The sequence below is a fragment of the Mobula hypostoma genome, chromosome 6, assembly GCF_963921235.1.
Source record: "Mobula hypostoma chromosome 6, sMobHyp1.1, whole genome shotgun sequence".
NCBI lineage: Eukaryota > Metazoa > Chordata > Chondrichthyes > Myliobatiformes > Myliobatidae > Mobula > Mobula hypostoma.
This window is the reverse complement of record NC_086102.1, coordinates 159,703,025-159,719,673: the sequence shown is the minus strand read 5'-3', so window position 1 is coordinate 159,719,673 and position 16,649 is coordinate 159,703,025. Positions and strand designations below refer to the sequence as shown.

At 42.3% G+C, this 16,649-nt stretch overlaps 1 protein-coding gene across 1 annotated transcript in view; it reads left to right on the top strand.

Moving 5' to 3' along the window:
• The first annotated feature begins 6,392 nt into the window (after positions 1-6,392).
• Positions 6,393-16,649, top strand: part of itga4 (integrin alpha 4) — a 155,889-nt gene continuing 145,632 nt past the window's right edge. The window contains exons 1-2 of the mRNA XM_063052058.1: positions 6,393-6,641; positions 6,928-7,046. Of these exons, the coding sequence (XP_062908128.1) occupies positions 6,460-6,641; positions 6,928-7,046 (301 nt within the window). The 5' untranslated portion in view covers positions 6,393-6,459. The remainder of the gene's footprint in view (positions 6,642-6,927; positions 7,047-16,649) is intronic.

Sequence of the window (16,649 nt, the reverse complement as noted above, 5' to 3'; positions counted from 1 at the left end):
CGATGTAGTAGTCCAATCACATACAAGAGAAAATCTGCAGATGCTGGAAATCCAAGCAACACACACAAAATGCTGGAGGAACTCAGCAGGCCAGGCAGCATCTATGGAAAAGAGTACAGTTGATGTCTTGGGCTGAGATCCTTCATCAGGACTCATGTCTTACTAACTTGATTGAGTTTTTTGATGAAGTGATGAGTGTGATTATAAAGGCAAAGTTGTGGATGTTGGCTGCATGGATTTTAGCAAGGTGATTGACAAAGTCCCTCATGAGAGGCACATCCAGAAGATTATGATGCATGGGATCAATGATGAATTGGCCATTTGGATCTCGAACTGACTTGCCCATAGAAAGTAAGAAGGTAGTGGTTGTTTCTCTCTCCAGTAGCTTCTAACTGGAGGTCTGTGATTAGTGGTGTTCTGCAAGGATCTGTACTGAGACCTCTGCTGTTTATGATGTATATAAATGACCTGGATGAAAATGTAAATGGGTGGATTCGTATGTTTTCAGATGATACGAAGAATGGTAGTGTTAAGGAGAGTGTAGAAGACTAGTAAAGAATACACCAGCATATAGATCAGTTGCAGATATGGGCAGAGGTGTGTTCGATGGAGTTTAACTCGGTGAACTGTGAAGTACTGCACCTCAGTGGGTCAAATGTAAAGACACAGTGAAGGCAAGACCCTTAACAGTGTTGATGAGCAGAGGGATCTTGGGGTCCAAGTTCATATCTCCCTGAAAGTGGCTACACAGATTGATAGGGTGGTTAAGAAGGCATATGGCAGTCTTGCCCTTAGTAGTTAAGGCACTGAGTTCAAAAGTCAATAAATCTGAGTTTAGTAAATGTTTGATAATTTGCCTGGCGCTGGCTAGGCAGATTAATTGTTCATTACAGGCTAAATGGACCAAAAGGTCTGTTTCTGTGCTGTAGTATTCTCTGATTGTAAAGCCAAAAAGTTATGTTGCAACTTTATAAAACTCTAGTTAGGCTCTGTCTGGAGTAATGCATACAAACCAGTCACCCCATTATAGGAAGGATATCGTGGCTTTGGAGAAGATGCAGAAGATGTTTACCAGGATGTTCTTTGGATTAAAGGGCATGTGGTCTGATGAAAGGTTGGACAAAGTTAGGATTTTTTCTCTGGAATGGTAGAGCCTGCGGGGAGATCTGATTGAAGTTTGTAAGGTTATGAAAGGTATAGATAGAGTAGACAGACAGTATCTTTTCACAAAGTTTTGTCTAATACCGGGGAGAGGGAGTATTTAAGGTGAGAGAGAGTAATTTCAAAGGAAGTGTGAGAGACAAGTTTTTTTAGAGAGTGGTGGGTACCTGGAATGTGCTGCCTGGGGTGGTCGCAGAGGCAGAAACACTTGGGACTTTTAAGAGACATTTAGGCAAGCACAAGAATGGGAGGGAAATGGAAGGATATCGACATCGTGCAGGCAGAAGAGATCAGTTTAGCTAGCCATTTATTGGTTCGGTATAACATAGTGGGATGAAGAGCTTCTTCCTTTGCTGGGATGCTCTGTGTTCGATGTTAAATCAATGACTTGAGCTGGAATCAATACCAGTGGTGCTGTAGGTCACAAGCACTGAACTTCCAGCAACACAAGCAACACTGACGTACAGTATATACTTGTGCTGAAACAGTGCCTTTCATGACCTCATGACATTCCAAAGCAGTTTTCAAGCCATGAAGGCCATTTGAGGTATAGCCATTCATAATGTAGGAAATCTGTCAAGGATAGTTCAAAGAGCAATGTATTCATGATCTAAACAACACACATCAAAGTTGCTGGTGAATGCAGCAGGCCAGGCAGCATCTGTAGGAAGAGGTGCAGTCGACGTTTCAGGCCGAGACCCTTCGTCAGGACTAACTGAAGGAAGAGTGAGTAAGGGATTTGAAAGTTGGAGGGGGAGGGGGAGTTAGTCCTGACGAAGGGTCCCGGCCTGAAACGTCGACTGCACCTCTTCCTACAGATGCTGCCTGGCCTGCTGCGTTCACCAGCAACTTTGATGTGTGTTGCTTGAATTTCCAGCATCTGCAGAATTCCTGTTGTTCATGATCTAAACGTCTGTTTCAATACTTTATACTTCATTGTCACCAAACAATTGATACTAGAACGTACAATCATCACAGCGATATTTGATTCTGTGCTTCCCGCTTCCTGGATTACAAAACAAAAGTAAATATTAAACATTTAAATTATAAATCATAAATAGAAAATATAAAAATGGAAAGTAAGGTAGTGCAAAAAAACCGAGATGCAGGTCTGGATATAAGTATTGCTTATGGATAATTCTTCCTCCTCCTAATTCAGTCCATGGGATCTTTTATGTCCTCCTTTTATGTTGGTTCTACTTTTAATGGATCCTTGGAAAAATGGCTCCCTCAGCACTGCACTGGAGACCCATCCTTGGTCTTTGTGTGCAGTCAGGTCCTTGAAGTAGGATTGGTCCTGCCAATCATCTGACAGAGTAGAGAATTTGATCACTTTTGCAATAAAAAGAGAGATGCAAAAATTTGTCTGATCCATACGTCAATGCTTTATTGAGACCAATATGACAGCTGTGATTTTCTCATAGTCAAGGAGCTCAAAATTAACTTCTAATGTCTAATGTAGTGCCAGAAAAGCGTAAATATTCACACGTCATTCATTTCAAGTGTAAAACTAAATATACTTTGGCACGAATTTGACAATAACTTGTCAGCCTTATTTATAATGTCGGAAAAAAAAAGCAGTGCGAAGCAGATGCTCTTCTGATGTCCTTTGGGTGTATTTTAGGAAAAACAAAAAGAAAGCTTCTTTGCACATTGGAAGTATTCATAGTTTCCAAACTTTAGAAGAGATTTTGACATCGCACTGTTGATTCTACTTATAAGATACAGCCCAAAACACAGAGTATGTACTGTAGGTAATGCTTTACCTAAAAAACATAAGTTCCCTAACACACTTGACCTATTTATTCTACTGAAAGATTTGTTTTCTGCTGGTATGGAAGATCAGTTTCAGTATGTTCTGTTTGATTTTATTTACAATGTCATATCGTGATCTGAGTGAGTGAACTTTGTCAACTGTGAAGTTCAAAGCTTTTGGGGGGAAAATGTGGTCAGAAGTATAGGTTGTAAACATAATTACCTCAAAAGATACAATAAACTTGCAGTATGCAAGGGGGTGGAGGAAGGTTGTAGTCAATATTTGCTTCCTGGGCTCCTCACAGAATATTCTGTTTTTTATGCCCACGGAGTCATGTGCAATAGAATAAACTTTATCCTGAAAGTGTGTACAGAGACTTCAGTACTCAGGTGGGTTATGGATGTGGACGGTTTTTGGTTGAGAGAGATCTCATCTGTGGTTTGGGTTATGGTTAGAAGTTGCTTGGGGTGAATCTAGAACCCATAGGCATTAGAAGAGGAGGTGATCAGACTCATTTGTGTGGGTGTATTCAGTGGTAAGATCCTGAAAAACATTTAGTTTTGGGTTAGGGTTAGGGTCCTTAATAAATCAACACCATTCTTGGCTCTTATGGAACACAACAAGGACATAACATTATTATTTCCCAGAGTACAATTATCTCAAACCCACAAACGAACGTCAGAATATCTTTTCCTTTTTACCTGTCATTCTTGTTTTGGCAATCCTGTTTTTTCTTGTCATTTGTTTGAAAGTCCATGCTTTGTTGCGAATATTGAAGATATGTGTCAAATATGTACTAATGCTATATTACAAGCAATTAGTGCTAAAGATGGTTTCTTTTAAACCTGTTCAGAAAGCTGAGGAAAGAAATGAGAATGGGAGTGTGAAAAGTTTAGTTACTCAGCATTTTCTGTTTTAATTACTTGGCTCTCTAATGCCTTTCTGAAAAATGAACGGTGGCATTCTTACTTGTTTTATCTTCTTCATTCCAGAAACACCAACCTGATTGACCCTGGCACCAAATGTCCCTTCAGTTGGCTTCTTGTATAGTCCAGACAGGCATGCTGCTTATAAGCTGCTCGATTGCAGATCATCACCATTTCAGGACAGGTAATAACTGCTGGATCTGCAAATACTAGGAACAATAACTTGTGGGAACAAAGGGCACATAGTGCCCGCTTTATCAAGTACCTCTTGTACCTAATAAGGTGGCCACTGAGTGTATATTTGTGGTCTTCTGCTGTTGTAGCCCATCAACTTCAAGGTTCAATGTATTGTGCATCCAGGGGTGTTCTTCTGCACACCACTGTTGTATTAACACAGATATTTGAGTTACTGTCACCTTCCTGTCAGCTTGAACTAGTTTTGCCATTTTCCTCTGACCTCGCTCCATAACAAAGCACTTTCACCCACAGAACTTCAGCTCATTGGTTGTTTCTCACATCATTCTCTACAAACTCTAGAGACTGCTGTGCGTGAAACTCCTAGGAGATCATCAATTCCTGAGATACTCAAACCACCATGTTTAGCACCAACAACCATTCCATGGACATTTAGATTACATTTCCTCCCCATTCTGATCTTTGGTCTGAACAACAACTGAACTCTTGAACTCATGCGTTTACATGCTGCCTCATGATTGGCATTAATGAGCATGTGTACAGGCATGCCTGAGTGTATGTAGCTGCTTAAAATGCCCACATCTACTTCCCCTGGGCAACCATAGAGACAATTGGATGCACAACAGCTGTAGCAGAGTTTACTTGTCATTATGTCCAATAAGGTGAATCTAAACATCATAAATAGCTGATGAATTCAACAACTTTTATACAAGCTTTAAAAAGGAGAATAACACTAGGTTTGTGCAAATCCCACATCGCCCCCCCCCAGTGAACCTGTGATCTCTGTTTAGAGGCCACACCAGAACATCCTTCAAGAGGATGAACCCACACAAGGCGTTGGGCTTCTACGGTGTACTTGGCAGGGTATTGAAATCCTGTGCTGACTGACTGGCTAGAGACTTCAAAGATATCTTCAACCTCCGACTGCTGGAGTTGGAGGTTCGCCACTGTTTCAAAAGGGCAGCAATCATATAGGTGTGCAAGAAGAACAGGGTGATCACATTAGAAAAGTACTTTGAAAGGTTGATCTGGCTAGAATTAACTCCTTCCTAAGCAAGGACCTGGACCTGCGACAATTTGCCAAATGCCACAACAAATCTACAGTAGATGCCAACTCATTGGCCCTCCACTCAGCTTTGGAGCACCCTGACAACAGCAAAACATACGCCAGGTAGTTTATTAAATACAGCTCAGAGCTCAATGCCATCATCCCTTCAGAAGTAAACAGCAAGCTTCAAAAGTTGAGCCTCTGTACCTCCTTCTGCAACTGAACTGGATCCTAAACTAAATCCTCAAATTAAATTGTTACGAGAGAATTACGATCAAAATAGGACATGCATGGTAAATGGTAGGACATTGAAGAATGCAGTAGAGCAGAGGGATCTAGGAATAATAGTGCATAGTTCCCTGAAGGGGGAATCTCATGTGGATAGGGTGGTGAAGAAAGCTTTTGGCATGCTGGCCTTTATAAATCAGAGCATTGAGTATAGGAGTTGGGATGTAATGTTGAAATTCTACAAGGCATTGGTGAGGCCAAATTTGGAGTATTGTGTACAGTTTCACCGAATTATAGGAAAGATGTCAATAAAATAGAGAGAGTACAGAGAAGGTTTACTAGAATGTTTCCTGGGTTTCATCTCCTAAATTACAGAAGAAAGTTGAACAAGTTGGGTCTTTATTCTTTGGAATGTAGAAGGTTGAGGGGAGACTTGATAGAGGTATTTAAAATTATGAGGGAGATATATAGAGTTGGCGTGGATAGGCTTTTTCCATTGAGAGTGGCGAAGATTCAAACAAGAGGACATGAGTTGAGAGTTAAAGGGCAAAAGTTTAGGGGTGACATGAGGGGGAACTTCTTTATCCAGAGAGTGGTAGCTGTGTGGAACGAGCTTCCAGAAGTGGTTGAGGCAGGTTCGATGTTGTCGTTTAAAGTTAAACTGGACAGCTATGTGGACTGGAAAGGAATGGAGGGTTATGGGCTGAGTGCAGGTCGGTGGGACTAGGTGAGAGTAAGAGTTCGGCACGGACTAGAAGGGCTGAGATGGCCTGTTTCCGTGCTGTAATTGATATATAATAAAAGGGTATATGACAAAACTGAGCCTGTTCTTAGAAGAGTACAGATGTGCCTTCATCCCGAAGAGAGCACGGTAAGCAGACTGGAACTTGGCTGATATCCGGAGGTCAGCATACCCTGGACTGAAGGGGCACCAGCGCCCCTTAGCGCGCATACTCGGCAAGAGTTTTCGGTTTCCAGTGCTGTCGGGGGGCGGAGGAGGAGGAGAGACGGGGGCGGGGTCGGGGATGCGAACGTTTTGTTATTGGTGTTATTTCGTGGTTTTAGCCGCTTGGTTGAGTTCCAGAGTAAGTTTCAAGGAGCAAGTGTAGTTTTGACTCATTGAGCATTGAAATTTTTTTTAAAAAATGAGACTTGAAAAGTTTCCAGTGGGCTGGAGAGACATCTGGGTAACGGTAGTGCTATACTGTTTATTCAGAACGGTACACCTGTACAATCTGGACTTGAAAAATCCCGTCCAGTTTAAAGGGACAGGAGGAACATATTTTGGTTATTCAGTAATATTGCACAGTGGTAAAGACAAAAAATGGTGAGTTTCAGTTTTGAAGTATGTTAAAGTGAAGATTTTTAAAACAAGCCAAGTTTGAGTAAATGTTGTGGAATTTATTATTGTAACTTCGAACAGTGTACTGCTCAAATTCATGCTGAATTTAGCAGAGAGATCGCGATTTCAAGATTTGGATGGTTCGCAGATTTTAAATATTATACTTGGTAGAAAAGTTTTGGTAGCATTATTTCGTCCGTGCTTGGGAAGTTTGTAACCAATGGCTATACGGATTTGTTTCCCCACTTTACTTTTCCATTTGCCACGGTAGGGTTGTGGTTGGAGCTCCAAAAGCAAATTCCTCCGTCGATAAAGTAACAGTAAATCCTGGAGCTATTTACAAATGTGCAATCAGCCAAGATCCTGACGAGTGTGAAGAAATCGTTTTCGGTGAGTTATAGTTTTGTCTGTAATATGATAGTAAAGAGGAATACTGAAATGCCAGTACGTAAATATCAAATCTGTGAGTTGGATCCTTATGTGGCAGAGCACAGCCTGGTGCTTTCCCGCGTTTTACTGCCATTTTCATCTCCAACAAGCAAGATATAAAAAAAACGGTTCCATGGGTGCTCATTATTTGATAATGCCACTTGTGTGTAGATCATAACAATTTTAGATATGCAAGTGTAAAACATGCCCCAGACGCCATGACTTCCATTTCCTCTTATTCAAGAACATCCATAGGATGTCTAGTTGAATTTCATCAGCCTCCATATGCCTCCCCGGCATTTCAACTTTATTCAGTCACTATTCAATCTTGATGAGGATGAAAGTGATGTTTGCCCAACTACATAATTAAATTGTTAACCATTAAGTATTGCAGAAGTATGGTTAAGTTGCGTGTCTGACACAGTCATCATGATGAAACTATCAGTAAAGGTGACAGCGAATTCAGTTTTCCCACATGTAAATCTTGGAATCCTGAGGTTACAATCATCCGTTTGCCATTCAATAGCAAACTGCAGTCCAGTAAGCTCCTGGTACAGTCCAGGGAGTGAACTGTAACATGGGTTATATGACCAACGCTTGAATTACAATAAATGAAAGTCCTGAAATCTGAAATCAAGATGCAAAGCGCAGGAAATGCACAGCAAATCGGACAGCATCTCTGGAAAGTTTAACAATTTACATATCAGGTCAAACACTGCTCTGACAACGGGTCTCAGACTTGAAGTATTGTTGATCCACTTTCTGTAGATGTTGTGTGGGTATTTAATGTTTCCAGTGTTTCCTGTTTCCAAGTTATTACCCTGCCACAGGCACTCGGTGCTATGTTTTAAGGGGTGTGGAGATTATTTTCCTGTTAACTTTAATGTGGAACAGAATGGTGCCAGTACAGTCGCTTTTTAAGAAAATGAATATTTTAAACAAAAACTTGATGAATTGATGTTGAATCACATTTTGGCTACATATTCAACACTAGTTCAAGGGACAGTCCTTTGTTCTCCACCTGGGCACATTGCAACTCGCAGGACCCTATGCTAATTTCAACAGTCAAAGAAAAATCAGCCTTTCCTGTTTACCTCTGACCTGGCTTTAAATTTTTCAAGTGTGTTCTATTTTTATTGCAGACTTTCAGCATCTGCAGTTTTGTGATCATGTGTTGTGCAGATGAAAATAACTTCTAATACTAGGCAGTAGAACACAAATACAGCAACATGTTGCCGTTAAGAGATAAAGTATACAGCTGTTGGCTGCAAATTAGAACTAAAAGAGAACATTAGAAGTCCCCTGCAGATCAGGCATCATCTGTGGAGAGAGAGTAAAATGAATTAATATTACAGGTGTATGACCTTGCCACACAAATGGCCAGGTCAGGCCAGTGACAAACAGGAAAGGCTGATTTTTCTGGACTGTTGAAATTAGTATTGAGTCTTGTGGGTTGCAGTGTGTCCATGTGGGTGATGAGGGACTATCCCTTGAACTTGTATTGGACACGAAGCCAAAGTCAGAAAGCTCACAGTAGGGTGGAGGATTAAAGCTTCAGGCAAATGGAAGTTCATGCTGACCGTTGTGTACTAAATGACCAGTGGAGTGTGTGGTAATACTTGCGAGCCGCAAGTTGTTGTCAATGCAAACTTGGCATTTCACTACATGTTTCAAGGTACAAGTGATAAACAAATGAATCTGATCTGAAATCATTCTGCAAAGCTGGAAGCTCAAGTGTTCAACAGACATTCCTTCTGTTCTCCGACCCACTTTCAGCATTTAAAATGCACGTTTTCTCACCTTTTCCAGTCCAAATGAAATGTGCATTCTGTTTATTTTCACCAAAGCAGGGCTCCCCAACCTTTTTTATTCCATGGACGCCTAGGGTTGGGAAACTTTGCTCCAAACACTCCAAAGAGTATTTCCAGCATTTTGTTGCTTACTTTCAATTTCCCTGCATCTGCATTTTTTTTTTGCTTATTGTTTGAAACTAATGGGGTGATGCACACCAGTGAGAGGACGTCAGTGAAGCTAAATTGCCAAGCTGCAGAATTTGACTGAAGAAAAACAAGTGCATCATCAATTGCACCAGAAGCAAACAGCTGGAGAGAAAGTCAGTTCCAATATCCATGCAGCCCCTGAGCTCCATAATTTGGACCTATCAACTTTGTAGTTTATCTTTATGCGGTTATGAGAGTGTGCGCCAAATAGCCAGTCCAATTCTGGGATATCCAAAACATAGAAAAAATACTTCTCCGTGTATTCTTACCTGTGTAAGTTAGAACTTGGATAGCTTGCACAATGTTTACAAATTTCAGGCCTACGTCAAATATTAATTTTGATCCAGCATTGTTGATAACTGTTGTTTGTGGACCCCGTTTCTTGTGTACTGACAAACCCAAAGTAAGTGGTGCAAGATGGAGTTTTTGCTTTGAAGTTAGAGTTGGAAGCTGAGAGCAGACACTTCTTAAAATATTCCTGCAGGTGTATAACTGATGGGTTATGACAGGTGATGGCCAAGGTTGACTGAGGTTGCATCTTGTACTTCACTGCAGTGAATGAATTGAGTTGCTCGTGCACAGCTCATCTTCAGATGTAGCTTGCTTGTTGGTGGGCGCTGTGACTGTGAACAAAGTCACTGGAGAGAACTTGGTGATAGGGAAGTCTTTATTCATCACAAAATGCAGCCCTTTTCGTGGAGATGCTCTCAGTGGAGGCTCACAAACCCAAAAGAACATAATATTTTTAATCCCCTTAACGTCAAAGGGAACAGCAGTTGATCCAATACTATTTGAATAGTTACAATGACGTCATTCACTTCAATAACAGTACTTCCTTTTGAATTACATATCTACAGTGGGAGATAATGTTCACAAAGAACATTGTGAATGTTAACAAAGTAACTCACTTTGCCACAAAGTAAATCATAAAAATAGTCTATAAGCTTCTGATGACGGAACCAAGCAACCCAAAATTAATGTTGTCAGGGCTATCTGAGTATGCAAATATCCCGAGTACACAAAACACTATTGATTGCCTGTACCAGTGACCATGTTTGATATAAGACATGGAAATAGAATTAAGGCCATTTGGCCCATTGAGTCTGCTCTGCCATTCAATCATGGCTGGTCCCTTTTTTACCCTCCTCAGCCCCACTCCACTGCCTTCTCCCCATAACCTTTGATGTCATGCCCAATCAAGAACCTATCAAGCTCTGCCTTAAATACACCCAACAACTTAGCCTCCACAGCTGCCTGTGGTAATAAATTCCACAAATTCACTACCCTCTGGCTGAAGAAATTTCTCCACATCTCTGTTTTAAATGGACGCCTCTCTCCTGAGGCTGTGCCCTCTTGTTCTAGACTCCCCACCATGGGAAATGTCCTTTCTATATCTACTTTGTCCAGGCCTTTCAACATTCAAGATTTCAATGAGATCCCCTTCATCCTTTTAAATTGCAGTGAGTACAGACCTAGAGCTATCAAACATTCCTCGTATGATAACCCTTTCAGTCCCAGAATCATCCTTGTGAACCTCTCTGCACCAATGCCAGCACATCTTGGATGAGGAGCCCAGAACTGTTCATAATACTCAAGGTGAGGCCTCACCAGTGCCTTATAAAACCTCAGCATCACATCCCTGCTCTTATATTCTAGACCTCTTGAAATGAATGCTAACATTGCATTTGCCTTCCTCACCACCTACTCTACCTGCAAGTTGACCTTTAGGGTGTTCTGCACAAGTACTCCCAAGTTCCATTGCATCTCAGATTTTTGGATTTTCTCCCCATTTAGAAAATAGTCCACACATTTATTTCTACTACCAAAATGCATGACCATGCATTTTCCAACATTGTATTTTATTTGCCACTTTCTTGCCCATTCTCCTAATCTGTCAAAATCCTTCTGTAGTCTTCCTGTTTCCTAAACACGACCTTCATATAATCTGTAAACTTGTCAACAAAGCCATCTATTCCAACATCTAAATCATTGATATACAGCACAAAAAGAAGTGGTCCCAACACCGACCCCTGCGGAACACCACTATTCTCTGGCAGCCAACCAGAAAAGGATCCTTTTATTCCCATTCGCTGCCTCCTATCAATCAGCTAATGCTCTAACCATGTTAGTAACTTCCCTGTAATACCATGGGCTCTTAACTTGGTAAGCAACCTCATGTGTGGCACCTTGTCAAGGGCCTTCTGAATGTCCAAATATACAACATATACTGCATCCCTTTTCTCTATTCTACTTGTAATGTCTTCAGAGTTCCAACAGGTTCATCAGGTAAGATTTTTCCTTAAGGAAACCATGCTGACTTTATCCTATTTTGTCCTGTTCAGCCAAGTACTCCATAACCTCATCCTTAACAATTGACTCCAACATCTTCAAACCACTGAAGTCAGGAAAATTGGTCTATAATTTCCTTTCTGCTGCCTTCCTCGTTTCTTAAAGAGTGGAGTGACACTTGCATATGTTAAGTGACAACATCCTTCTGGTCTGCCAGCTTGAGTTCAAGTCACAATGTTGCAAATAACATAGCTCACATTGCCTGGTTTGATGCCGGCCAATTAACACAACCCCATTGTCTTAGCCTCATGGTCACTATTTTGCAAACCATATTACTTGGTCTGTGAGCCAGCCTGTTTATTTGTAAAGGAGTGCTTTTAAATTTAATTTACTTGCAATTTACAAACCACATTAAGAACTGAAGACTAGTTCTTGTTTCAATTAATACCTGCTATAATCGCATAACTACAGAATGCTCCCCTACATACCCTCCTCTTGATCCCTGGACAGAAATCTGTCCCAAGAAGGCCAAACTTTAAGGGGAATCTAATTAAGTAGGGCAACAAAAATGCCCTTCACTTCAGATCTCTTCCCTGGTTACGGACCTATCATGTCCCTAACGTGCATCTACTTTGACATCATTCTCCCTCACTGCCTATCTACAAGAGCAGAGATGGCAATCAAATGTTATTGAAAGTTGATTACATCCCCTTCCTGGCTACTTTTGTCTTCTCGATTTCAAAATGTTGCTTTGTCATTTGTGTCCTTGTTGCCTCCTTCTCTGCTGGCCCTTTGCAATTTACGTAGAAACATATAAAATCTACAGCACAATACAGGCCCTTTGGCCCACAATGCTGTGCTGAACACGTAGTTACTTTAGAAATTACCAAGGGTTACCTATTGCCCTCTATTTTTCTAAGCTCCATGTAACTATCCAGGAGTCTCTTAAAAGATCCTATCGTATCTGCCTTCACCACTGTCGCTGGCGGCCCATTCCACGCACTCACCACTCTCTGCATAAAAAGAACTTACCCCTGACATCTCCTCTGTACCTAATTCCAAGCACCTTAAAACTGTGTCCTCTCGTGTTAGCCATTTGAGCCCTGGGAAAATGGCCTCTGACTATCCACACAATCAATGCCTCTCATCATCTTATACACCTCTATCAAGTCACCTCTCATCCTCCGTCTCTCCAAGGAGAAAAGGCCGAGTTCATTCATCCTATTCTTATAGACATGCTCCCCAATCCAGGCAGCATTCTTGTAAATCTCCTCTGTACCCTTTCTATGGTTTCCACATCCTTCCTGTAGTGAGGCGACCAGAACTGAGCACAGTACTCCAAGTGGGGTCTGACCAGGGTCCTGTATAGCTGCAACATTACCTCTCGGCTCTTAAATTCAATCCCACGGTTGATGAAGGCCAGTGCACTGTATGCCTTCTTAACCACAGAGTCAACCTGTACAGCAGCATTAAATGTCCTATGGACTTGGACCCCAAGGACCTTCTGATCCGCCACACTGCCAAGAGACTTACCATTAATACTATATCCTGTCATTATTTGACCTACCAAAATGAACCACCTCACACTTATCTGGGATGAACTCCATCTGCCACTTCTCAGCCCAGTTTTGCAACCTATTGATGTTCTGCTGTAACCTCTGACAGCCCTCCACACTATCCATAACACGCACAACCTTTGTGTCATCAGCAAATGTACTGACCCATCCCTCCAATTCCTCATCCAGGTCATTTATAAAAATCACGAAGAGAAGGGGTCCTAGAACAAATCTCTGATGCACACCACAGGTCACTGACTTCCATGCAGAATATGACCCATCTACAACCATTCTTTGCCTTCTGTGGGCAAGCCAATTCTGGATCCACAAATCAAGGTCTCCTTGGATCCCATGCCTCCTTACTTTCTCAATAAGCCTTGCATGGGATACCTTATCAAATGCCTTGCTGAAATCCATATACACTACATCTACTGCTCTACCTTTATCAACGTGCTCAGTCACATACTCAAAAAATTCAATCAGGCTCCTAAGGCATGACCTGCCTTTGACAAAGCCATGTTGACTATTCCTAATCATATTATGACTCTCCAAAGGTTCATAAATCCTGCCTCTCAGGAACTTTTCCATCAACTTACCAGCCACTGGAGTAAAACTCACTGTTCTATAACTTCCTGGGCTGTCTCTACTCCCTTTCTGGAATAAGGGAACAACATCTGCAACCCTCTAATCCTCTGGTACCTCTCCCGTCCCCATGGATGATGCAAAGATCATTGCCAGAGGCTCAGCAATATCCTCCCTTGCCTCCCACAGTAGCCTCGGGTACATATTTTCTGGTCCCAGAGACTTATCCAACTTGATGCTTTCCAAAAAGCTCCAGCACATCCTCTTTCTTAATGTACCTCTGCTATCTCCTCCAGTTCCATACACTCTTTTCCACTGTCACACTTGATTGGTCCTATTCTTTCACGTCTTATCCTCTTGCTCTTCACAATCTTGTAGAATGCCTTTTTGTTTTGTTTTCCTTAATCCTGCTCGTCAAGGCCTTCTCATGGCCCCTTCTAGCTCTCCTAATTTCATTCTTAAGCTCCTTCCTGCTAGCCTTATAATCTTCTAGATCTTCTTGACTATATTTTCAATAGCCTTTGTACAGCATGGTTCTTGTAGCCTACCATCCTTTCCCTGTCTCATTGGAACGTACCTATGTAGAATGCCACACAAATATCCCCTGAACATTTGCCACATTCTGCCATACATTTCCCTGAGAATATCTGTTCCCAATTTATGCTTCCAAGTTCCTGCCTGATAGCTTCATATTTCCCCTTATTCCAATTAAACACTTTCCTAACTTGTCTGTTCCTATCCCTCTCCAATGCTATGGTAAAGGAGATAAAATTGAGATTACTATCTCCAAAATGCTCTCCCACTGAGAGACCTGAGACCTGACACCTGACCAGGTTCATTTCCCAATACCAGATCAAGTACTGCCTCTCCTTTTGTAGGTTTATCTACATATTGTGTCAGGAAGCCTTCCTGAGCAAAACTAATAAACTCCACCCCATCTAAACCCCTTGCTCTAGGGAGATGCCAATCAATATTTGGGAAATTAAAATCTCCCACCATGACAACCCTGTTATTATTATACCTTTCCAGAATCTGTCTCCCTATCTGCTCCTCAATGTCCCCGTTACTATTGGGTGGTCTATAAAACACACCCAGTAGAGTTATTAACCTCTTCCTGCTTCTAACTTCAATCCACATAAACTCAGTAGACAATCCCTTCATGATTTCCTCCTTTTCTGTAGCCGTGACACTATCTTTGATCAGCAGTGCCCCCACTTCTTTTGCCTCCCTCCCTGTCGTTTCTGAAACATCTAAAGCCTGGCACTCTTAAGTATCCATTCCTGCCCCTGAGCCATCCAAGTCTCTGTAATGGCCACAACATCATAGCTCCAACTACTGATCCACGCTCTAAGCTCATCTGTTTTGTTTATGGTGCTTCCTTCATTAAAATAGACACATCTCAAACCATCGGTCTGAATATATTCCTTCTCTATCACTTACCTATCCTCCCTCTTGTGGTGTCTGCAAGCTTTCTCTATTTGTGAGCCAACTGCCCCTTCTTCGGTCACTTCAGTTCAGTTCCCAACCCCCAGCAATTCTGGTTTAAACTCTCCCCAATAGCCTTAGCAAACCTCCCTGCCAGGATATTGGTTCCCCTCGGATTCAAGTGCAACTGTCCTTTTTGTACAGGTCACACCTGCCCCAAAATGGGTCCCAGTGATCCAGAAATCTGAATCCCTGCCTCCTGCTCCAATCCCTCAGCCACGCATTTATCCTCCACCTCATTCTATTCCTATGCTAACTGTCAAGTAGCACAGGCAGTAATCCTGAGATTACTACCTTTTGAGGTCCTGCTTTTCAACTTCCTTTCTAACTCAATGTAGTCTGCTTTCAGGACCTCCTCCGTTTTCCTACCTATGTCTTTGGTACCAATATGTACCGCAAGCTCTGGCTGTTCACATTCCCTCTTCAGGATATCATGGACGCAAATCAGAAACATCCCGGGCCCTGGAAACTGGGAGGCAAACTACCATCCGTGTTTCTTTCCTGCATCCACAGAATCGCCTGTCTGACTCCCTAACTATAGAGTCCCCTATTACTGTTGCCTTCTTCCTTTCCCTACCCTTCTGAGCCACACGGCCAGACTGTGCGCCAGAGGCACGGCCACTGTTGCTTCCCCAGGTAGGCCGTCCCCTCCCAACAGTACTCAAACAGGAGTACTTATTGTTAAGGGGGACAGCCACAGGGGTACTCTCTAGTATCTGACTCTTGCCCTTCCCTCTCCTGTCTGTTACCCACTTATCTGTCTCCTGAGGCCCCGGTGTGACTACCTGTCTATAGCTCCTCTCTAGCACCTCCTCACTTTCCCTGACCAGATGAAGGTCATCGAGCTGCGTCTCCAGTTCCCTAACGCTGTCCCTAAGGAGTTGCAGCTCGACGCACCTGGCGCAGATGTGGCTGTCCAGGAGGCTGGGAGTCTCCCAGACTTCCCACATCTGACACCCAGTACAGAACACCAGCCTCACAGACATACTTCCTGTTTCTATTCCTCACAGGTAACTTAACTCACCTCAACCCGATATCGCCGAAGCCCGAATGAGCCAAAACCTTATCACTCTGCCTCAGATCACTCCGTCAATGACCGCTCCACTAGGCAGTGTCTCCTTTTTATCCCTTTTAATTGCATCCTTATTGTTGCCCCTTTTATTGTGTGTTGGCTGAATCTCAGCAACGGCCATGAATGGTTATTATGTGAGCAAGGATACCAGCAGGGGAACTGTTTCAGGTTCATGGTCAATAGTTCACATTCACATTCTATTACCAGACTAATCTGACAACAAGTGCTCCGGTTTCATTGATCAGTGTACAGGAGAGTTTGGCGTGGTCTCTATTCAAGTAGCTGCAAGAAACTCACCCCAACGGCAGCACTTCCCAGACGGTCCCTTCGATTGCTGGCCCAACCAGTTCTTCTTTGTATCCACTCCCATTTCAGGCTGGGCTGTCTGCCTTTAGACGCCGTGTGCAATTTCTTCTTTCTCAGTCTCCCTTGCCATCAAGATTGTGGAACTTAATGTCTCTACCATAACTTGGGTCATTTCCCATCTATTTTCCCCAATATCTTTTTATTCTAATCTATACAACTAATCTAACTCCCAGAACCTAACTCTTCATTACCAAGTACCATTACTGTTATACCT